We start from the raw sequence: 25,682 nt of genomic DNA, 5'->3' as shown, positions 1-25,682 counted from the left end.
ATTTTTATTTAAGCATAATATTTTATATGTATTCAATATATGTACATATGTACATATGTATACATATATTAGGAAAGTGCGACGATTATGGATCGAATCTGAACGCTAACAATAATATAATACATACATATTTGAGGGCCAACGAAAACAAATCAAGCAAACAAAAAGAGAAAATGAATAAAAAAAAAAATTAATTAAAAAATAATAATAATAATAAAAAATTAAACAAATTTAAATTTTAAAACTCAAAAAATAAAAATAAAATTTAAAACAAAAAATTTAGTAAATTAAAAAAAAAAAGATTATGCTACATATCTTTTCGGAAAAAAGAAAATCAAATAAAAAAACCAAAAAATAATACAAAAAATAAAATTTAAAAAATTAAAAATACAATTTGTGTCTTTGACATTAAATTATAAAAAAAAACAAAAAAATTAAATTGAAAGAAAAAATAAAAAAATCAAAATAAGATTAAAATAAAAATAAAATCAAAAAAATTAAATTTAAAACTAGAAAAATAAAAATAAAATTTAAAACAAAAAAATGGTTAAATTGAAAAAAAATTATGCTATATATTCTTTCGGAAAAAAGAAAATCAAATAAAAAAAAAACCAAAAAATAATACAAAAAATAAAATTTAAAAAATTAAAAATAAAATTTGTGTCTTTGACATTAAATTATAAAAAAACAAAAAAAAAAATAAATTGAAGGAAAAAATAAAAAAATCAAAATAAGATTAAAATAAAAATAAAATCCAAAAAATTAAATTTCAAACTAGAAAAATAAAAATAAAATTTAAAACAAAAAAATTGCTAAATTGAAAAAAAGATTATGCTATATATTTTTTCGGAAAAAAGAAAATCATATAAAAAAAAAACGAAAAATAATACCAAAAATAAAATTTAAAAAATTAAAAATAAAATTTGTCTCTTTGACATTAAATTATAAAAAAAAACAAAAAAAAATTAAATTGAAAGAAAAAATAAAAAAATCAAAATAAGATTAAAATAAAAATAAAATCCAAAAAATTAAATTTCAAACTAGAAAAATAAAAATAAAATTTAAAACAAAAAAATTGCTAAATTGAAAAAAATATTATGCTATACATATGTATATTCTTTTGGAAAAAAGAAAATCAAATAAAAAAACCAAAAAATATAATTTAAAAAATTGAAAATAAAATTTTTCGTTGACATAACCTTGAATACCTGCACACTCTGTAAAACATTTAAGATTAAAAAAGGCTTGTGTAATTTCGGTCTATATTTCTAAGCTTCTAACAGCACTTTTAGACATTTGTCTTTTTGTTACGTGAAATTGCATGTTGAACTAAATACATATGTACATTAGACATTAACACTTTATAGACTAGAAAATAAAAAAAAAATCGGCGAACATAAAATAGAAAGCTGTCAGCGAAGCGGCAGCTCTAATTATGATAAGATTGAGTTCGTCCGTACAATAGGTGATATTTAAATGGATTTAGCGGATTAGAGGCTCGCACTCTGGCTTTTGATGCTTCCTCCTACTATAAAAAAACAAAAAAAATCTCTGGAAGGTTCTATTTTTTATCAGCGCTTCATTATGCCGGTCGCCTTTGCTGCATATACGATCCAGAGCCTTAGAATTCGTACTTTAGCGCAATAAAGGCTGCGATCTGAAGCGTAAATGCCTCAACAGGACGCCAGGACATTACGTCGGTCCTTTCTGTAGTACAACTGTATGTTGCATAAACTTTAAGATATCATAAAATTTTGGGCTGAAGTATTCTCTATCTTTCCGAGATTGAGAATATTACAATTATTTTTTTATAGTGACTCCATAAATTAAATAAGTTGGGTACCGTTAGTTTAGATCATTCTTGTTGTTGTAACGGTTACCTAGTTCCCGTTAGAATGGTAAGGATTAGATAAGTTGTCATCGACGTCATCCAATGGTAGGCCCAGGAAACGTGCTGTTTCGAAGGGGTCGGACCATAGCGAGAGGGGTGTCAGATTGGTAGTGTTAGCAGGGAGCAGAGAGGTGGTTAGTGTCATGCGGCGAGTCGTTGCACACTGGTCATTGGCTTGATATGTCAAGGTCGATTCTGGATAAGTAGGAGGTTAACCTGCTACAGTATTCAGAACGAAGAAGCGCAGGGTGTCACTCTCGATTGTCGCGGCAACTCAAGGTCGACATCTGCAATGGGTGGGGGTTTGACTAAAAATACGCCATTCACTGAGAGGGCGTCAGTGAAGGTGATAATCGCTCCACTGTGAATGGCGGTCAGTGCATGTCTGAAGTTTGTTGCGTCCGAAGTCTGATCGGAGTATTGTTTTATGTCGTCGACGTAGTAGAGGAAGGACCTCTTGATACTCCTAGGCGGCGGTTCCGCTACACGAACATGACTGCAGGTATGATTTATACGAAAGCACCCCAACATAAACTGTTTGGAGAGGAGTTCATTATGCTCTTTAACTGGGAGCATACGGGCCCCACTGTTCAGGTGTTATGAAGAAGCACAGGCTGTCGAATGTCACACGTTAATTTTAGACAGTCGTAATTTTAACGCCATCGACAATATTAAGGTCAAGTGTCTACTCCTTCGTCCAGTTAGTGAATATGTCGATTTAGTGGGGGAGATGGTTTGATTCCGTGCAACGAGGAAACGGGGAGATAGCAATTTACGTTTGAGCACATACCACATACCAGCGCAAACATCAGCGTACGTGGTGATAGAAATTCCTTCTGGTGCTTGAGGGAGTTTCGAGATGTAGAAGTTAAACAGCAAAGGGGAGAGGACAGCAGCCTGCGGTACCCCCCTTTGATTCTTCTCAATTTAGAGTTTTTACCACGAAATAGTGCGGATGATTGACGACCGCTGAGGTACTTCATAGGCCACCTCTTCAGACCTGACCAACAGCCGATTCTAAATTGCTATACCTCGAATAGTGATTATTCTCCGCAATTAGCTTTGTTCACTATGCACATAGCTTTATGACGATAATCGGCCATTATCATAGTCATGGATATGTCATCTTGCACAAAATTTAAACTTTTTAACCAATGAAAATTTTTTAAATAAAATATATCACATTTTTTTAAATTTTCATAATTTTTTTTTTCAAATAATTTTCGAAAGCATTTTTTATTTATTAAAATTAAAATAAAAAAGTAATAATAATAATAAAATAAATAATAAAATTAAATTAAAACAAAAAACACTTAAAATTAAAATTGATGAAAAAAAGCAATTTAGACACAATGAACTCACAAAAAAACACAAAAACTTAAGGAATATTACCATTATTTTTTATTATTTTACATACATGCGTATTTGACGTACTTTGGGTTACTTAAAACTAAAACACACTTAGGAGGAAACATTTGTTTTATTTTTATCTACAATATAATTTATATTTTTTTATAAACATTGCTTATTTGGAAGAAATGTTTTTATTATTAATACTCGTATGCTTAATACAATCGTTTTGGCAGCTGGATAATTTTGATTATTAATTATTTCAATATTTAAATATTGAAAATTACAATAATTTAACAATAATTACCTAATTTCAATTATTTTGTGTTTAAGTACAATGTTTAACCAAAAACATAACTTAACGGGTTCGGAGATTATGGGCTGAAATGTAATCCTGAGCAGAGGTAGGGAGAAAGTCATTAATTATCGCCAAATTCTTTACTAGGAAAACCTTTAAAATTTGTATTAAAAATTAATTAACAAAAAATTACTGTAAAGTAATTGCGGTTTTGACCAAAGCGTGGTTTTGAGTTAGGATGTTTTTTGTTAAAAGCGAATTATATACATATGTACATATGTACGTACTAGAGAGAATTTTATACATTGTAAGTAATAAAAAAATTAATGGTGTGAGCTCTAAGTATTAGGTTAGTTCAAGAAAGTAAATATGGCAAGAAGTTAGCTTCATACACATATATTAGCGGAAACATATTCGTGTTAATTAATTATAAAAATTAATAAAACTATAGACGACTTTAAAAATTATGAACGAATTTATATATTTTTTTTTTACTTCAACTATATTAATTTTTTTTAATAATTAAATACATAATTAAAAAAATAGCAAATTTATATAAAGGTAATTTTTTGTAAATATTTTTTTTAATAAATTAGGAAAATTATTGTTACTTTTTTAATTATTAAAAAAAAAATTAATTTAAAAAAAATAATTATTTTTTAATTATTAAAAAAAATTAATTAAAAAAAATAATAATTTTTGTAATCTATATTCTTTTTAATTTTTTTCTAGAACTTAGGAATTAAAAAAAAATAATTTTCCAAATTTGCATTCCTTATTACGTTTTTATTTTCTAAAATTTAGAAATTTATTTAAAAAAATATACATATATACATACATACATACATATGTATGTATATGTATAAATATTTATATAAAAATGCTATTCTTTGGAATAATAAGAAATAAGTATTTTCAAAATTTTAATTCTTTTTCAAATGTAAAGAATATTAAAAATCTAAATAAACATATGTGACCTGGTCTACGGAAATATGTCAAAAAAAAGGAGAACAATTTGAGATAACGAGAAACTGACGATTATTTTTAACAGCTTTTATTTTTCGTTATATTTTATTTAAATAAGTTTTTATCAAGTTTCTTTTATTTATTTTTTATACCTATTTTATTTAAAAAGGTATTTTTCAGATTTACATAAATTCATTTTAAATTTTTTACTACTGAAATTTGAAAGTTTTTTGACAAAATATTGTTATTAATATTACTTTACATTGTAAGAATATTTAAAAAAAGTTATAATAATTGCTAAGGTATCCGCTTAGATCAAAAAGCTTTTGCGAAACTTTAAGCTTATAAGACAAAATTTTGAAATTCGAGTTATTTTTAAATTCAATTACTGCTTAATCTTAAAACTTTCAAAAAATAGTTATACAATTTGATTTGCGTTGTAGGCGTATACTTTAAAAATCATAATACTTAGAATAATGCGTTGTTAGAGAAAGCTTTAAGCTTAAGCTAAAAGCTGTTTTCAAACGTAGTTTATTATTTTAATTAATTTTTAGTTTCGCTTTGAAATGCATTATCAAAAAAAAAAAGCTTTAAAGCTTTAAGCTAAAAGCTGTGTTCAAATTTTATTTTTATTTGCATTTATTTTTAATTTTACAATGAAAAGTATAAAATAATTAATAAAAACTAAAAGCTTTTTTGGAGCTTTAAGCTTATAAAGCAAAATTTTGAAATTCGGGTTATTTTTAATTCCAGTTATTTCTTAATCTTAAAACTCCCAAAAAAAAGGAATGCAATTTGATTTGCATTGCAGGCGTATGCTATTCAAATCATAATAGTTAGAAGAATGTGTTGTTAGAAAAAGCTTTAGAGCTTTTGCTAAAAGCTGTTTTCAAACGTAGTTTATTATTTTAATTAAGTTATAATTTCGCTTTGAGATGTATGAAATAATTGTAATAAAAACTGAAAGCTTTTTGGAGCTTTAAGCTTTAAAGCGATGTTTCAAAATTAGTGTTATTTTAATTTAAATGTTTTTTGACTTTAACTTACAAAAATTAATTCTACAATTTGAGTTGCATTATGGGAGTATATACAAATTATGATAATTCATACAATGCAATATTAAATAAAAAGCTTTTTTATAGCTTTAAGCAAAATTATTGCTAAGCGCAATTTATTTTTCTTTAAATTACTTTCTACTTTTACTTAAAAATACCTGACATAATTATAACATTTTAACAATTGAAAGCATTTTTGAAGCTTTAAGCTTGTAGCGCATTATTTTCAAAGTCGTCTTATTATTTTTTTAGCGAATCTATTGTTTTTGCAATATTTATTAATTACCAATGTAGAGAAATAGGAAAAAATAGGCAAAAAGAAATGAAAGCTCCCGGCTGTAAAAAGCTCAGGTGTCACACACTACAGCCCATAAGTTTCGGAAAACCAAATACTATGTAAGATTTAAACTTAAATCCAACCCACAAGCGGTTTTTGCAGAAAAAAATGAGATCATATAAACTTTGTCTTAAACTTATGCAGTTTCTTATATAAAGCTAGCTAGTATGCAGTGCGATGGATAATTAAAGCGCTAAAACACACACACAGATTTTAAGTGAATGCTTTGGCATTCAACCATTCCATACTCACCCTCATCATTTTGCGCAATTTCATCGATGTACCCATGGATTGCAGGCGATAGCGTTCCTTGGCACGTTCGCGTATCTTCTCGGGCACCACCAACAGTGTGGTGATAATGTTGCCGCTGAATAACAGCAGGAAGAAGCCGCACATCACCGACACCTACAGTGCAGCAAAGTAAGAAAAAAAGAAAAACGAAATGCAACAAGAAAAATGGTTGAGTCAGCCAAATTAAATAATGCAGAAAACGGTGAGTGCTCGATAAAAGGCGGAAAGTCAACAAAGATTAAGCACACACGCGCATACATGCCGGGCAGCAGCAGGGCATGCGAATTAGCTGAAATGTATTAATCAATTAGCCAGCAAATCAGGCACAATCAATCAATGCATTAAGCCTAGCACGCAATCAAGTGACATACACACACAGCCGCACATGTATGAGGCACGTGCAGACGCTTTGAGTTGCACCACAAGTGTGGATGTGCCTGCAGCAAGGCGCTTGGTAAGCTACTGCTGCTGCCTACTGTCACTCAAGCACCCACTCAATAAATCACACAGGCAGCCAGTCAGCCAGTCAGCCAAGCAGGCAAGCAACAAATATACAGCAACAGCAAATTAAATGTCCTTGACAAGCGCTCACTTAAGAGACTGACGTATGCGACGCTTACGGCAAGTAGCGGCAGTCGCATTTCAAGCATATACTTACATGCCACGGTGCTCCCGGTGGATACGTTGTCAATTTGTACAACGTCCATGCATTGTATGCTTGGAATGTATAGCCGCCGAATAGAAATGGTAGCAAGAAGCTCAGGCCACGCCACATCCACGAGTGGAAACCCTCAATGGTGATATCCATGTTGTGACGTTCGCCGAGCGCCTTCAGTCGATAGAGCAAACCCTTTTGGTAGCCAAATTGCAGATACTGCACAATGTCTGTAATGCGAAGAAAGCAAAAAAGAAGCGGATTATTGTTGTTGTTGGTGCATATAATAAATAGGTAATAGCACGGCAAATAAATCAGCAATTTGTAAGTCAGCCAGTTTGCTCGTGTGTGTATTGGGTGTGTTTGCGCTGAGGCTAAACGCGCCTAATACAAATGATACTGTTGACATGATAAGGACGTCTGCGTCGCGGCAGCTTGGCTACGGCTACTTGACTACTTACTGATATAGACATTGAAGTACATGAATTGTGTGCGGAACAGCTGCCAGTGCTCGCCCTGCGGCCACACGAGCAATACGCCGGCAGCGGCGGTTGAGATGAAATGATGCGCTCGCCACCAGCCTTTGATGCGCGATCCATTCACTTTGAGTATCGATTCACGTATGGTGAGGGTGCAGTAATACCAGACCAGCAGGAATATGTAAGCCAGTTCGAGGGCCCTGTGGGTGGAAGGCAACAAATGTCATATTAGTTTTATATGTGGATTAAGCGAGGTTTAGAGGAAAGATTTAGTGAAAAAAAATATGAAATTAGAAAAAAATATTGTACTAAGAAAATTTTTGCCGTAAAGTAATATATATAAATAAAATTAAAAAAATTTCCAATTTGATAAAAATATTTAAAAAAATTAAACTTTTAGATTAGGAGGGGTTGACATAATATAAATGTAATTGAAAGAACATCTAATTAAAAGAAAAAGTGTTTTAATATACAATTACATTTAGTGCTGGTCTTTGCTAAACTATGAGTTATGCATCTAAATGTAGGCAATGATTAGGTGCTGGTCTTTGCTAAATTATGATTTATGCATCTAAATGTAGGCAATGAGTAGTATTACAATACTATTTAACAAGAGTCATAAATATAATAAGAGAGCTAAAAGGTTGTGATTAGGAGTGAAAACAAATTAACAGCCTCAAAAATATCAAGGAATTAAAAACAGCCAAAATGATACAATTCTTAATTCTAGCTAAAATTTTGCTTTACTAACCAAGCGCCTATAAATACGCAACATTTTGTAATTATATCGCATTGGGCAGAAATGAATATTTTCTTTGTGCTTAAAGTAGACTTTATCACCACTATCAATCCGACTAATGCTACAAATTTAATTATGAGTCTCTACAAAGAAGTTATTAAAAGAGCCCAAGTAACAAGCTCATCGCTCTCCTCATTGGTTTCTTCTTTTACAAGCTTTGGGTACCGTATTAACTCCTATAATTAAATTTAGATAATTCGAGCTTATTCATTCGAGCATTATTTATGAGAGATAATAGCAAGTCGAAAATAAAGAAAACAGGCCTCACTGTGTAGACGTTCTGTATATTGCCGAAGAGGCATCCAGTAATTGGACGGAGTGCGGTATTCTGCCACGTTTGAAGCCTCCTCGTTTGCATTTCACTACATTCAGGCGACTGGTGCATCTTAGTTTATGGCCGTCCCCACTACAGGGGGCTCTAAGTAACCGGAACGAACCCGGAGTTTTATCCGGCTTATGATTGTCAACCCGACACCATTACTCGAAATTACTTCAGGAATGTTTTCTGCCGCTTCAACAACAACAACCGGCCGTCTGATTGCGCTTCAACCGCGGTCATGTGAAGACAAGCTGTCAAATGTAACGCCTAAAATCTTAGGGTTGTTGACAGTCGGAATTTGAACCTCATCGACTGTGATATTAAGATCCGGTCTGTACTCCTTCGTCCGGTCAGTGAACATGGCAGAGGATTTAGCGGGGGAATGTGTCAGGCGGTAAAGGTCGGTGAGAAAGTCGTTTACTGTCATGCCATCGATTTCTTTGCCGCGACAAAGGTCGGCGAGATAGTCGATTTCTTTGCCTGAAGTCAATGTTATACTGAGTATGAGGTGATGGAAACTCTTTTTGGTGATTGAGAGAGTTTCTAAATGTCAAACAGTACACTACCCTGCTTTTTGGTGATTGAGAGAGTTTCTAAATGTCAAACAGTACACTACCCTGCGGACCTTAATTCTCCACGTCCAGCACGCAGTGAAAAAAATATAGAAGCGGAGCTGAGAGTGTACACGAAGACCGTGGAGGGTCGATTCGGCGCCGTTCGTATAAACTCAGACTGACGTATGAAATAACTTGCGGCATTTCACACCGAGATCTTAAACATAAATATCATAAAAAATTCAGTGTGTTAAATTTTACTAATTTTTTCTTCCTTAATTATTATACCATTTTCGAGTTACCAAAAAATGTGATTGAAAACGTGTCAAATTTTTATTAATTGATATTAAAAAAATAATCCTAAATAAATATTTTGTCAGATTTCACCTGTTTTGACACAACAAGTTCAATTCAAGCAAAGATAATTGAGTTTCCATGTAATAGCCGATTTCATGACATACAACGGCTCATTGGAAAGCCAATTAAAAACGCGCTGCTAAAAAACATTGTTTTTTATTGCTTCGTTTTAAGTAGTAACCAAAAGCAAAACGTAAAAGTTTGTTTTGACTTTATCAAAACTTTTTACCACTCGATTTGGAGCGAAAAAAATATTATTAAGCGTAAATTAAGAGAAAGAAAAGCAAATTATAAATAATTCGTCGAAATTCTTTGGCAAGCAAATATTTGGAATGACATTCGAATGCAATTAGAAAACAATTTGCGAAACTCAATCAGAGCAAAGCAATAATTTCGACGGAAATTATTACGCTACGGTGTGAAAATGATGAAATAAATGAGTGCAGTAAGTAGTGGGAGGTATGAAGGAAGGCGGGAGACTCATAAACAGCGCAACGTCGAGAAAAGTACTAAACAAATAGCGCCAGTAAAAAGGACAAGCGCTAAAGTTCAAGCATGAAAGCCAACGAAAAGGACAAACATAAGACGATGGCAAAGGTTGTTGGCGCCAAAGGTTGAGGTGAGCAACAGGAAAATTAAAAGCAAAGCGAGCATTTCGCATTTCCTGAGAAGCAACGATGCTGTAAAGTACAGCGCTACGTGGACGTGTTTGACTCGACTGCCACGTACGCCTTCACTAACTGTACAGCACACTAACACTAACTCACCTGTAGTTGAATATCAAATTGAGAAATGCCATTAACAGTCCAATTACGTTGAGTATTAATTTAATTTAAACTTTTCATAGTCATCTTTATAGCGAACTTTGTCGTTTCTGTTCAAAATTGATACGTTGACATCGCCGAGAATGATCTGCAAGAAAAATACAAAAAAGTATACGTATTGAAATTAATAAAATTAATGGAGTAGAGAGATGCAAAGTGGTTTGATAATGCAGTAAATATGTAAAGAGAAATTACAAGCCATAAAACATAAAAAAATGAATAAAAAATTCACAAAAAAGATGGAGGGCAAAGGATAAAAATAAACAACACCGTTTGACCTCAAATGTGTAAGCATCACTCCAAAGAAAATTGAGAAAATTGATAGTTGAGCTGAAAGAATAATATTTTCCTCCACAACACTTCACAAACCCCCATCAGCCGCGCATATCGAACACTATAAACGCACGAAAGGATTGCAATGTAAACAAATGGCGAAAATTTGCATTTCAAATTGCTCGTTGACACCAGCTAAACCAGCAATGCCCCGCCCACAGCTTCGTTATCTGCCGGAGCGTGTCTCAAAAGCCAAATGCTGCCGGGTCATAAATAAGCCGTAAACGAAACGTAAACAAATAGCTCAACGTGGTAACGAATACGGAGCAGAAAAAAGCTATGGCGAAATAATCAAATACTGTTGTTGTTATGGCGAGTATTATAAATAGCGCTGAAAGGCCAATGTAAGTTCATGAAAGCGTAGCGGAGAAGGCAATAGAGCAAAAGGCATGTGACGTAATCGCATTGCAGTGCAATTAAGTGACGTTTTTATTATTTGTAAAAAAAAAGAGAATAAAGAAAATTCTGTTTGAAACGGTACTAAACTTAGACTGGGTAAGGAGCTTAGTTTAGCTAGATTTCATACATGCAAACACGTCTAATAGCAGAAACAGCGAACAACGTAAACCCGCAGCCCGAATCAGCTGATACGACCTAAGTATCTTATGAGAGCGCAATGTAAATGATCAGCCAACACCGCTTCTACCGCCCCTTTACCACGATTTCCCACGATTTGTATTTTTTTCCCGTAGAAACGAGTCAGCTGATTGCTCTCTCACAACGCAGGGTTACCGCCTCGATATACTGAAGTAATTATGAAAATAGTCTGCATTATGTTTTAAATTTTCTTAATCTAACTCAAAATCAGAGTCGAATGCTATTACATACCTACTTATAAATATATGAACTATTTTTAATAGTTTGATTTCAGTTTTGATATTTAATAGCATTGACAGACGGCAGCGTTAAACCAGATTAATTGCATTTTCCGAGATTAATTCAGGAGTTACCACAGCTAACTCCGTTGCTGAATCCAAAAATAACTCTCAAAATTTTAGGGAGTTTGTGAGATTTTCGTTGGCGACATTGCTAAAAATGGCCAATTTTCATCTATTGTGAATGAAATACAAGCAACCCTGACAGCTGTTTATCAAATTCTCAATATAATATCAATAAAACTTCTACGTTATGATGCAGTTTTAAAAATAATGTGTTGATATGCTTTTGTAATAAAAAATGGTTTGGTAAAAATTGGTCGGCTAACAACCGTAATGTTTATCTTCTATCAATTTTCATTGAAAATATTATAAAAAGGACAATGAGCTGTTTATGAGAGTTTCAAACTCGCATAGCTGCCGTCTGTCACCTACAAATTTGGATCTGATTAAGTGCGCAGTTAATCCGGATTAACGCTGCCGTCTGTCAAGGCTATTAAATTAATAAAAATTGTAATGGAAAACTTAGATGTGTTCAAAACTATATATGCGTATTGAGCAATGGCAACATTGTTCAAATGAAAACAAAAAAAAATGGCTGATTTCTACGGGCTCAACAAATTTTGCTCGCTACGGGCGGCAACTGAGGAAGGCAGGAGCGGTGTTCGCTGTTTCTGCTATAAGGTAAGATAAGAGGCAAATTCAAAGTATATCCTTAGTGCCGATCTATTATTTAATAAACAATTGTGGTTTCAAGAGTAAACTCATATCATGCCAATAGGTTTTGTGAACGATATTTGTAGTAAAGTTGGGCATTTCAGTTGCAAATTGATGAGTATTATAGCATTGACTGACGGTGAAGATAACTGCGTTGCTAACTGCCATTTAATCCTCAAAATTATAGAATTAGCTGCATTTTAATAGGCAACCTTATTAAAAATTCCCAACTTTAATCTATTGTGAATGAAAGACAAACAACACTGACAGCTTATTTTCAAATGTTTAATAATAAAGAAGAAGTTTTATGTTATGATGTTAATTTATGATGCAGTTTTAAAAATAACATGTTTTGTAACAAAAATGGTTTTGTAACTATTTTCATTGAAATTATTATAAAAATTACTATCAGCTGTTTACGAGAGTTTCAAACTCGCATGGCCGCCGTCTGTCACCTACAAATTTGGATCTTATTAAGTGCGTAGTTAATACGGATTAACGTTGCCGTCTGTCAAGGCTATTATATATTACATACCAACCCATCAAATTTGACCCGGAATGGTTCATTTAAACTGCGCTTAGTCGACAAAAAAAGTATTTTCCCAATATAAGTAGAACCTTTTTATGTTCATGTGAAGTTTGAACTCCATATAGCATTTTGTTTGTCGGATGATTTTTACCATGAAAAACATCATCATCACAGAAGCTGCTGGGTCCTCAGCATACATTCATTAAACGAATTATTACTGCTGACGAAGCTTTTGGGATGGCCTTCAGCTCCTTCAGCAAATTTTGTCCTATCTCTTCGATCAACTGAAAACGGGTTCCACAGAGCAGCAATTTCAGTTTGGGGAACCAGAAAAATCCTCACCGAGCCAAATCTGGTATTCATTGCATTTTTGGCTTTAATTTGGTCACAATCGTGGCTCGATGCAAAGGTGCCTTATCATCGTGCAAAATCCATGAATTGTTCTTCCACAATTCCGGCCATTTTCGACGGATGTTCTCACACAAACGCATCAATACGGACAAATAGAACTCTTTATTGACCGCCTATCCCTCCGAAACAAATTCATGATGCACCAAATCACGATTATCGAAAAAACAATGAGCATAGCCTTGATTTTTGAGCGGAGCGTGCTTTTTTGGTTTCGGCCCGTTTTTTTTTTATGCGTCATCGGCAGTTATAATGCTCTCCATGAATTTGGGATTGGGATTCGCACGATCAAGCATATCCAAAGAGACCTGTGTACAGTACTATTTTTGAAAAAAAAAATCAGCTTTTTGGAACGAGTCGAGCAAGAACGCTTTTCATACCCAAAATATCTACCAAAATCATTCGAACGGACTCGCGAGAGATGTCAAGCTCTCTTAACATCTTTCGAACACTTGCCTAATGATTTTCAGGCACCATATCCTTCGCTCTTTTAATATTTTCATCAGTAGAAGAGGTCGAAGGTCGTCCAGAACGCGGCATGTCTCCAACAATCTCTCGGTAGTCTTTGAAGGCTTTGTACTACTCGTAGGCTTGTATTTTTGATAAGTCTGAATCACCATAAGTCTTTTGCAACATTCGCAACGATTCCGAATACGAAAATTGGTTATCAATACAAAATTTGAAACAAATTCTTTGTTCGATATTTTTATCCATTGTAAAAATCGCAACGCACTACTGAGGTGTACCGACTTAATTAAGCAGCTGCTGTGAACAAACTGGTTGACAGATCGCGTTCATATTTGGCGTGATAACTAGGGACAGTTTTATCAACTTATCAAATTACTATACATGTTTTTGAAATATCATTCACACGGGGAATTTAATTACAATTTCCGGTAGTTTTTTGTCACAATATATATATAATATATGGAAGTACCATAGAAACCTCAGATAATGTTATGCGCCAAATTAAGTTGAAATTTGTCCAGTAGTTCCTGAGGTATTGGATTTCACCTAAAGGTGAGCGGTGGCACGCCCATTAATAAATTTGTACCTTGATATACTTTTTATGGTGCGGTGTCATGCCCACTATTAGAGAGTTTTAAACTTTTACTTTTTCTTTTTTATTGATACGATTTCAATACCGAGATAAAACTAAAAAAAAGTAAGTAAAGTAACTTGATGAGTAAGTAAAGTAACCTCATGTTTAAAATTTTCCCGCTTTTGAAATCTTGATTAGATTAGGTTATACTGGCCGGCTATCACGCTATACATAGACCTACTAATCTTTACTAATGCCAGGTGAAGGTTCAGTTTAGCTTAAGGTGAAGTATTCGTCAGAAAGGACTTAAAGAGCGACTTGATATCTACGCTTTATACTCCGTCTAGTCTCTTGATCTCCGAAGCTCCTAAATACTTAAGGCGAGTTCTAGATAGTGCTGGACACAGACATAGGAGGTGCTGAAAGTGTTATTGCCATCGAATAAAAATTGAAGGCAGACATATATTAAAAATATATTTCTATTAATGGTGAACAAATAATATGGTATTTTCGATTTATGTACTGAGGTTAGACACTTACCTTGAGATATAATCCCGATTTGGTGGGTAATGACTGTTCGATTTCGTGTATCTGCGCTTTACGCTTCAGTGTGTTTTTATTCAATTCCTCCACTTTGCTCTTCTCTTCCGGCGTTTGAGCTGTTTTGCATCTAGATGGTACACAAAAAACAAAAAAAATAGAACGGAAATATGAATTTAATGTGAATGCAATTAAAAATATTATACATTTTTTAATAGCAAAATCAAAACAAAAAGCTTTGGAAAGCGGAACAGGGAAATAAAAATAACACCGATTATTTGTGTAGATAACTTTGTGTCGGCAATAATAATAATTTTTTATTGCAATGGACCGTGTAATTGGAAATATATGCATATATAACCATAAATAGCAATAAAAGCAGAATGTAATTAACCGTTTAATGTGCAATAATATATGCAGGCGCACATCGGTTATTACAAGAAAAATTTCAATTTTTATTTTTTGAAATTTTTGCGGCATAATTATGGCGACGCCTCAAAGTCACGTAACAACAACTTATCAAAATAAATGTTTGTTCTATGAATTTTATTGAGCCCGTTAAATTTAGGATGGATAAAAGTCCATTTTACGGTAGAGGTTAACAAGTATGTACATACATAACATAGCAGTCTATCCGTCCAGCGCACAGCGAAAAGACCAAAGTGCACGGATATTTTCTAAAACTTTTATTGGATCATTAGGAAACTAAAATATCGATTATGATAAGAAGCAATATCGATATTTAAGTTTATTGGCATGGAGTGTTAGAAACCGGTTGACGACGACAATTAACTGTAATTAAACGTTAGACCTTTTGCAACACAATGTAATAAAAAAACAAGAAAAACGTTAACTTCGGCTGCACCGAAGCTAATATATCCTTCACAGATGCATTTCTTTTAGTAACTACATATGTGTTCAGTTTGTATGGAAGCTATAAGCTTCCTGATCTGAACAATTTTTTTGGAGATTATATTGCTACCTTAAACAGTAATCCATGCCAAATTTCGTGAAGATACCACGTGAAATGCGAAAGTTTTCCATACAAGCCGTTGATTCCGATCGTTCAGTTTGTATGGCAGCTATATGTTATAGTGGTCCGATATCGGCAGTTCCGACAAATGAGCAGCTTGAAGAGAAAATGACGTCTGCAAAATTTCAAAACGATATCTTAAAAACTGAGGGACTAGTTCGTATATACAGCTCAACACACTGATCATTTATATATATACTTTATAGGGACCGACGCTTCCTTCTGGGTGTTACGAACTTCGTGGAATATCTAATATATCTTTTTTAGGGCATAAAAAAGTCGCTTTTGTAGCTAAAAGTTAAAGTAAAAGTTAGTTCATATATAATTTATTAATAATTATATGTTTTTGCGAAATTATATTTTACAATTGTATTTGAAATAATACAGTGTTATAACCAGTTATTTAAATGAAGAAAAAAAAAATAGTGTAATTTGGATTAAAATCGACTTTGCCAAGGATCAAATGAAGCGTTTACCCACTGGCATTTTACATTTGGCGCGTACAGTCGACTGTTATTTCAACATAAAATTTGGCATCCATGTTTTCTTTAATCCAAAATAACGCACCTGTACCAATATAAGAGAAGCACCCCCATACATTGATTTTGGCACCTCCTTGTGTTACCGTCCGTGAAACATATTTAGGGTCAAAAAGCGTTTTGCCTTCGTACATTGTCGTCGGACCACAATATGTTGCGCCATTTTTCGACTGGCCAACGCAGGTGCTCTTCAGCAAACTGAACTCTGGCCTTCACATGCTGGAGTTTAAGTAATGGCACCTTTCTTGGGCCCCTGTCATAGACTTTTGAACTTTTTTCTTATTGTGGAAGCAGTGATGCCAAGATTTAACTCATCTTAGTTTTTTAATTTTTTTGAGGTATAAAATGGCTTTTCCAGGGCTAAAGCCATAACTTTCTTTAACTGTGTGCGTGAAAGTGCTTCTTTTCGCCTCCTTGTTTCGGAGAATGGCAATATTTGGGCCAATGTGATGGCATAGAAAAAATTAAATGAGCAGAATTTTTTAAGTGTAAAAACAACATTGTTTTAATTTTGAAAAGCCACTGCTATTATTCCGAACACAGTTGTACGTTTGAACAACTTTGAGAAAATTTGTTTAAACGATTTTGTTCGATTTTTTTCTGACAGAGCAAAGCCTCACTAGTGTAAATAAACTGTTGCATCTGGATAACAGAAAACTGGCATGTAATCGCAAAGCAGTTGAAGTATCATCAGAATGAAAGCCACAGTTTGTTGCGAAACGACAGGGTGATATCCACAGATTCCCACTTACTTTAAAAATGTTGTTCAGTATGCCATTTCGGCCAAAAATCAGCGTTGTAAATGCATTATAAAGTATTTTTCATAGTGGGATATTTAAGTCCTGCACTAATTGAGGTCTCAGCAGTCTCAGACATGCCAAAAATTTTTTTTAATTTTTTTAATTAAAAAAAAAGAACTACATATACATACGTATCACCCTGTATTCATTAAAAATTTTCCAAAAACTTGTTCATCATAACCACAATGCATCTTCATTAAAATGTTATTAAGTTTATGTGCATCAAGATAAGATAGGCACTCGTAGTTTATCCATGTCTGTCCACTATTTGTCGCACATAATCCACATTTTGTCTAGTTTCTAGTCTAGCACTCGATATTCATGCTTTCATTGCGTGTTGCTCGTAACAAAATTTATTTTAAAATTCAGCGATTAATTGTTCACAAATCCTTTTGTGTGTTTGTATGTATAATTAATTAGTCGGTTTTAATATAAACAAATGCATATCAATTGCCGATTTGTAAAATGTAAAATATATGCTTGAACTATGTACATACGTATATATGTATATATGTACATACATATGTTTGTATATAAACAAATATCATTCGTGATAAGCTTCGGTGACAAAGCGCTTTACAGTGATTTCCCACAAAGTTGATGATTGATTAATTTACTTTGGACTTTAGACTGTCCGAGGATGACTAAACATTTTGATTTATAACTTCTGTGTATTCACAAACAATTTCGGGAATTCTGTAACCTACTTTATTGCACAGCTGATTGTAATAAATATTGATTATAAATGTTGAATCAAGTAATTTGATTGGCTAGAGATATGATACCATATGAGTTTAGTTTCGGACCAGTTTAGACCATCTTAATAGTGAGAGGCTTTTGTTTTATTTAATAGTTTTTATAATTTTCACGACAAATGGGAATAAAATTTAATCATCTGATACTTATAAAGAAATAAACGTACTTTTGTTCATAACAAAACTAAGGTTCATGTTATCTTAAGTTAGATAGTTATTTTTCGAGGGTCAACTATTTTTGTGTAAAGTGTTTTTTACATATAATAAATATAACAATAATAATCATCTATGGATTCAAACATGTGTTGATAATAAATTTTTTTATTATTTCTTATTAACACATGTTTTATGATTTTTACCATTACTGTTACACTTTTTGAACGCAATGATTTTTCCTTTTACCCTTTTGCCCATATAATGCCAGCAGTTCTCAATTGGATTGTGATCTGGACTGTTTCCTGGCCACGTGAGAGACTCAATTCCATAAAAATCATTTTGTAAGCATCATCTGTAAGCGTTTGTAATAAATTATTTTAAAATCTATTTCAATATTTTTATGCTTTAGTTACCATTTTGGCTCTATGGCAAGTGGCTGAATCAGCCTGGAAATAAACTTTTAGAGTGTGTTCGAACAGCCGTTCAACAGTTAGCCTTCCTTCAAAATTCCAATGCATTTTTCGGCACTCACAGATCTTTTAAGGGGTTACATGGGTTTCAAAAAAATCGAATTTTGTATTGTCTTATTAAATTCTAAAACACCTCTATGATAAGTCTTTAAACGCGTTTTTCTCGAAACTGTGCTTTTGAAGCCGGTGGCAAGATTTCTCGAGAACTACTCAACCACTCTTTCGATTACAACTGTTTGAAACAAAAAAAAAAAGTTTGGCAAAATTTTTACTGAAATTTTAATTTTTTTTGTAAAAAAGTCTGCCAAAAACCCAATTATAAAATTGTTTTCCTTCGTCCAAGTTGTAAGTTAAGGTTTTAACTAAAACAGTGTTCCTCTTAAACGCAGTTCTTTTTTTCAGGTCGAGGACTTTGGTGAGGTACCTTACTTCCGTCGAGCCTAGGTGCTTTAGCATCAACATGTGGATTCCATCAGGACCAATATATTTGACTGATTTTGCCTTGTTGATAACTCTCAGAACCTCCTCAGCGGTAAAAGTAAGTGACAACAGCATGTGCAACTCCACTAATTTTTACAACTTACTCAAAAGAAAATAGCGCAAGTACTAAAATAAACACGTGCAGAGATTAACGGTTTCAGAAATACTATTTTCGTAATTATTTACTTAATTTTTTTTTAATTTAAATACTTTTACTTTTAGTTAATTTATAGAAATTACTTTATTTTATTATTTTTTTACTTTTATTACAGTTAGCATTTTTTATTCCTAAATATAAATACCAAAACAGAATTGGAGGTCAAATATCCATACTCAACACCCTAGTAAATAGCAAAGCGCAAAACTGCTGCGAGTGCGCACAAAATATGCAAATAAATATTGTAGATAATTGCGTAAATTGCATATTATTTTGATTTTTTTCTCTTTTTCTCTTTATTTTATTTTTCTTCTTTGTTTTGATTACACGGGCAGCAGCGCCCGATCGCATCTGACAAAACGCGCTCTCACATCAACTATGTTTTTATTGTTTTAAATCACTTTTAATTTGAATTTATTCAGCCGGCCGGTGCGACAACAACAACAGCAATACATTGCTAGCGGTCATTGAGCGCAATCCGCTTTACAAGCCTAGCTTAGCCAATAAAGTGTACTTAAGCAATTGCTCACAGGTTTGCCACTGCTAGGAGCGAGTAAAACGCAAGCCGCTGCAATTTAGCTGATTTTTTTTTGTAATTCACAACTTACATCATTTATTGCTCGACTTAATGACCCACCTTGAGGTTTTGGGGACGGCTTGACTGCCTGCCGGCGCATGCAATACGTGTACGAGCTATTAAAATCGCAAATTGCAATGTGAAATCGCGAAAAAGGCGCTCAGCTCAACCCGTGCTACATACTTATGTATGTATGTATGTACATATATGTACAAAAGTACACACAACACTTGTGCGGTACTTATATATGTATGTATGTATTTATATATATGCATTTAGTTCCTACTTAATTCATTCGCAATCAATTCAATTATTTTGGATTTACCTTTGCACTGCAAATTGCAATATTTATTTCCAAGATTTTGTTTTATTTCCACTTTGTTCTCACTTTTATTCTAGGTAAATATTTGTCAAACGAAATCTGATAAAAATACATGACAGATAAAAATGCGAATTTTATTTTGATTATTTGTACAAATGCAGCTCAAAGGTCGGAATGCATATTTGTTTGTCAAAGTAAATACCAAGTGACAGATATGAAGGGTGTTACTAGTGGCTGAGAGCACAGTAGAGTGTAAACAAAAATGCCATAGGAGCAAAGGGAAGAAATAACGAAAGTTAATTTTTTTAATATCTTTTGTTTAAACCCAAATATTTTTTAAAAGAAGAAAAAGTTCACCCAGATATCTAGAATAGTCGCAAGTGTCAATATACAAGTACATACATATGTATTTATATGTATACTTATATACGTATAAATATACATATATCTATTAAACAATGTCTGTGATGCTTTTAAAACTTATCGACTAGAGCGACACTGAGACCAACAACCTCAAACCCATACTTTAACCTCTTCGAATTTTTTGTTTTTTGTAAACAATCAATTGCGCAAACTGCGTCAAAAGCGCTTCAAAAATTCCTTCTCATCAATAAATTAGATTCGACAGGTTTAATGACAGATAAATGTAGGAACATGCATTGTATATAGATATGTATAATTGCGACCTTTTTCGCTTACAAGCTGCATACTTTCTTATTCTTGAAAATACAAGGTCTGTCGCAAAAGAAACAGAACTGTTAAAAAAAAACAACAAAAAATTAATATTTTTCAAAAGTTATATTTTTTTATTCAAAGTAGTTTCCTTGTGCTTCGATACAGCATTTAGCCCGGTCAATTAGCATTTCAAATGAGTGTTTAAGTTCATTTTTCGGAATACTCTTGAGAATATCGGTCACCGCCTTTTGGATAGCTGAAATGTCCTGAAACCAGTGTCCTTTCATGGGCAAATGAAGTTTTCCAAATAGGTAAAAATCACAGGGTGCCAGATGACACGGCGCATTATCGTGCAACAGGCGCCAGGACCCTGCCTCACGGTATTGTGGTCGAGCAAGACGAATGCGTGACAAAAGACGCTTCATAACACTAAGGTAAAACACAGCATTAATCGTTTGGCCAGGTGGGACGAACTCTCGGTGTACAATACCCTCGGAATCGTAAAAACAAATCAGCATTGTCTTTATTTTTGACTTCTGAAGACGACCGACTTCTGATCGTCACAGAGGTCCTCACGATCTTCTTGGAATCGCTTAAACCACTCATGCACATTACTACGGGATAGGCACTGATCACCATAAACTTTTTTCATCATTTGAAATGTTTCAGTAAACGTGTTCCCAAGTTTAAAACAAAATTTAATATTTTCTCTTTGTTCAAAATGCATTTTACGACCGATGACCAAAAGCTGCTGTCACTTTTTGATCGATAACATCGATTGTAGTTATCCAATTGTCTTAAAATTTTTACGAAATGTCAACAAGAGATCAAAGTTTTTATTTCATATACCCACCAATAGGTGGCGCCACCAGAAACAGTTATATTTAAAAAGTTCTGTTTCTTTTGCGACAGACCTTGTATTACAAAAGCAAATCGGTGTTTTCTTAACTAAAATCTTTGTTGTTATTGTTGCATAAAACATTTTCCAAACAGATTTTTGGGCTGTAGCCAAAGTATTAGACCACTTCCACTCCCGATTATGCGGCCTTGCTGCTATTTTTTCTAAAACTTTGCTTAATCCGTTGATTTTAGATGAAATAGTACACAATATACGAAATCTAGAAGAATATGCGAATATTGGAAAGCTTTATAGAATAATGCGTAAGATCATCCACACTATTTTGATAATCCAAAGCTTACCTTCGAGCAAAGACATTTCAAAAAAGTTTATATAAACTTAAATTTCATAATCTTCAATTGCCCTTAACCGGCTCAGTTCATACATTGGTTGGTTGGTCGAAAGGAAGAGGAGCGCGAGCGCCAGACCACAAGCGGCCGCACTTAGGTCATTATCAGGGCCGCTTTATATATTAAAAATGCGTTGTCTTGTATGAAAACAAGGAAACGTTACTACTGATTTCAAATGCCACTTTGCATCAAAACCGATTCCGAGCTCTCAATTCCAATTCATCCGTAGCAAAAGCAGTTGTATAAATAAATTCCAGTTAACAAGTGCAATGTATGACGCAAGATAAAAACAAATATGTCTATAAAAAATGTGCTAAAAAAAGAAGAAAAATTATAAGTACAGTTGCACCGAAGCTGTAATGCCCCATACGAATTCGCCTATTTTCACAAGGTTTCAACAGGAATGTTAGGTAATCTCAGATACCGTATTTGGTTTTAATCGGTCGAGTAGTTCCGTAAAGGTGGGCGTTGCCACGCCCATTGTCTCAATTTTTACAACTGTTCCTATAAGCTCTCTTCTTACCATCATGATTGTTCAGTGAATTATTGCACCTTTAATAGTTTTCAACAAAATCGTTCTATGGAAAGTGGGTGTGGTTATTACCTCATTTCCATTTTCATAGCGTACAAAGACTAACAAGACTAACTCCCATCATCTGGGCAATGTTACGAGATACCACATGCCGGTCTAACTCGATGTTTTCCATGATTTGATCGGTATTCGTCGTCACAGGTCTTTCGCCGGCTGGCTTATCCACGGTGTCGTTTTCACCCGCTCTGAATCGTCGAAACCATTCCTCCGCAAATCGAAGTGATAGAGTACCATCCCCCAAAACACCATTAATCTCACGGAACGTTTCTCTAGCGGATTTGCCTTTAACGAAGGAAAACTTTAAAATCGGCGTTAGTGAACTCCATGTTTACACGTCTATAACTGTTGAACGCAATATCCAAACTAATTATGCATAGCGTCGTTTTGTGGGTTATGTCAAGACCTTTCAAAGATGTTTAGTGTTGCCAGATACGAGCTCTGTAGCGCTTTATACGTAGCCGCGAAATTCAAAAGACAAAAAGGCGGAAGGAAGATATTTGACAACCTAATGTATAGATACAATGTACATAACCCTTTGCTATACTTTTAGTTGGTACGAACAACCGTTAGGTGAACAAAACTATTATACTCTGTAGCCACATGTTGTGGGAGTATAAAAATACACATGAAAGACAATACTGTTGTTGTTCTTGTATTATAGTAAGGAACATACGAATAAACTGCGCTCGGTTGAGAATCAGTGTGCACGCTTTGCGCTCTAAGCTTTATGCATACATTCATACAAACATATTTACATATATGTATATGTATATTACATTGTATTTGATTCTATTTCAGGAAAAATCACGCGACATTGCAATTTCTCTTCTATCTATTCTTTTTTGCTTGTCGTCACAAAATTCTATACAAAGTACAACAAAGCAAAAAACCAAATGCAAATAAAAGAAAATAAAATAAAAGCTTTGAAGGCAGTTTCAGCGACACAGAGGCTTGCAAAGCCAATACCAAAGCACATGTAAATAATAGACATAACAGCTGATTGTGTGAAAAAAGCAAAAGCCAAACACAAATAGACGCCTCTCCGCTCCAAACAACGGCTGAGTCACGTTGAAGGTTGAGAGAGGCTTGACTTGATTCTATAGCTTGGCATAGCATATTATTTGCTTAATTTAAATTGCACTTGCTGTTATTACTGTTGTTGTATTGGATTTGTGCATGGCTCTTAGTTGTTATTGTTTCTGAAATTCATTTCATTTTCATGCAAATTTTATTGCTAAATTTATTTCGCTTTATTTGTTTATTGAATAATATGTTTGGGCATCCGCGAGTAGTTGGAAGTCTTCTTATTTTGAATAAACTAAATTTACGTGTGTGTGTATGTGTAGGTGGTTGTATTCATGATTCGAGTGTGCAGCGCTTTTTTCAAATACGGAATATATTACAAAAAACTTGCTAATGCAGTAGTGCAGGTGGCAGAAGCTTGATATAGAATAGAATTCCAGTCTCAAACTTTAGTTATTTTTGGCTAGGCAGGGAAGAAAGTCAGAAAAAGTAATTTACGTATGTATGTTTGTATGTATGTATGTATGTACATATATGCGCCAAATTCAATAGCTTTGAGCTTTATTAAGAGAGCTAATGCAACTAATCTCTTATAAACGGAAGATAGCCACTTTCGGTCATCGGCCTCCAAACTTTTTATACCCTGCCACAAAGTTTGTAACACTCGGAAGTAAACGTCGAAAACCCCAAAAAGTTTACAAGTCCTCACTTTTGAGATATCGATCAGACTTTACACAACTTTTTTGTCCAATAATTTGCTTATTTATCGGAACCGCCGATACCTGCCTTATAAACTAACCAATCAAACTGAATTCTCAAGTTCCTGCGTTCTCACGACAGTCGGGGTTTCTTAACCAGAACGGACCCGGTTTGTTTTTATCAGTTCAGGGACTGTCAACTCGGCCGAATTTTACCGCTACAACAACAAGTTCTTGTATGGGGGAGGATATGTTCAGGAAATTTGGCACATAGTACTATTATCCACGGTATTGCTACAAACTGCATACAAATTTTTAAAATTGGATCTCTTTAGCATATAGCGGCCATACAAACTGAACGATTAAAATTAATATAAATACCATTTTATGCATTTCTAGAAATAGAAATGCGCTTGAAGGGTATTATAACTCACACTGATTCCACATTTCATTTCACTTTTAATTAAATTTTGATTGAATTTAATAGAATTGCAATGTCCAATTGCTTCGAAGTTACATATACCTTGGATTACTGTTGTTGTTGTAACGGGTACTTAATCCCCGTTAGAATGTTACGCATTAGATAAGTTGTCATCGAGGTCATCCGGTAGGCCCAGGAAACGCGCTGTTTCGACGGGGTCGGACCATAGGGAGAAGGGTATCAGATGTGTAGGGTTAGCAGGGCATGCAAAAAGGTGGTTAGTGTCATGCGGGGACTCATCAATGTTTAATATGTCAGGGCCGATTCTGGATAAGTAGGAGTTTAACCTGTTACAGTATACAGAACAAAGCTGCGCAAGGGTCACTCGCAATTTTCGCGGCAATTCGAGCTATTCGTCTGCAATCGGTGGTGGTTTGACTCCAAGAACGCCATTCACTGAGAGGGAGTCGGTGAAGGTGTTAATGGATCCACTGTGAATGGCGGTCAGTGATGTCTGAAGTTAGCTGTAGGAGTAAGTAGGAGTTTAACCTGTTACAGTATCCAGAACAAAGCTGCGCAAGGTCACTCTAAATTCTCGCGGCAATTCGAGCTATTCGTCTGCAATGGGTGGTGGTTTGACTCCAAGTACGCCATTCACTGAGAGGGAGTCGGTGAAGGTGTTAATGGTGTTGATGACTCCACTGTGAATGGCGGTCAGTGCTTGTCTGAAGCTGGTTGTGTCCAAAATCTGGTCGGAGTATAATTTTTGAGCCCGAAATCACCATAATATACAGACCAAAAAAGCATGATATCTTGAACCGATTAATTTTTTCTTCTTATTAAACATGCACATGAAACTAGATAAATAAAATATTCTGTTCAACCTTTTATAAGCATTCACCAGGGGCCACATAGACATTTACCAAGAATTTTTGGTTGTGCAAAAAATGTTCAATGACAGAACAAAGCAAGTGTTGTATGCAGGCGGGGCACAAGGCAATAAAAATACATACCTATTAGCTATTACCTATTCGATAGGAGTATGCAAAAAAATAAAAGTATTTTGCTAAATTTCCAGTCTGAATGCAAGCAAAACGATATATGTAGACACATATTT

At 33.9% G+C, this 25,682-nt stretch overlaps 1 protein-coding gene across 1 annotated transcript in view; it reads right to left on the bottom strand.

The window, feature by feature from the left end:
* The window catches only part of LOC126758961 (transmembrane protein 120 homolog), a 30,763-nt gene that overhangs the window by 1,021 nt on the left and 4,060 nt on the right, over window positions 1-25,682 (bottom strand). Inside the window, 6 exon segments of the mRNA XM_050473459.1 lie at window positions 6,150-6,302; window positions 6,847-7,073; window positions 7,305-7,522; window positions 10,119-10,183; window positions 10,186-10,263; window positions 14,620-14,749. Of these exon segments, the coding sequence (XP_050329416.1) occupies window positions 6,150-6,302; window positions 6,847-7,073; window positions 7,305-7,522; window positions 10,119-10,183; window positions 10,186-10,263; window positions 14,620-14,749 (871 nt within the window).

This window comes from Bactrocera neohumeralis, chromosome 5 (assembly GCF_024586455.1).
Source record: "Bactrocera neohumeralis isolate Rockhampton chromosome 5, APGP_CSIRO_Bneo_wtdbg2-racon-allhic-juicebox.fasta_v2, whole genome shotgun sequence".
Lineage (NCBI taxonomy): Eukaryota > Metazoa > Arthropoda > Insecta > Diptera > Tephritidae > Bactrocera > Bactrocera neohumeralis.
This window is presented reverse-complemented; position numbering and strand designations above follow the sequence as displayed.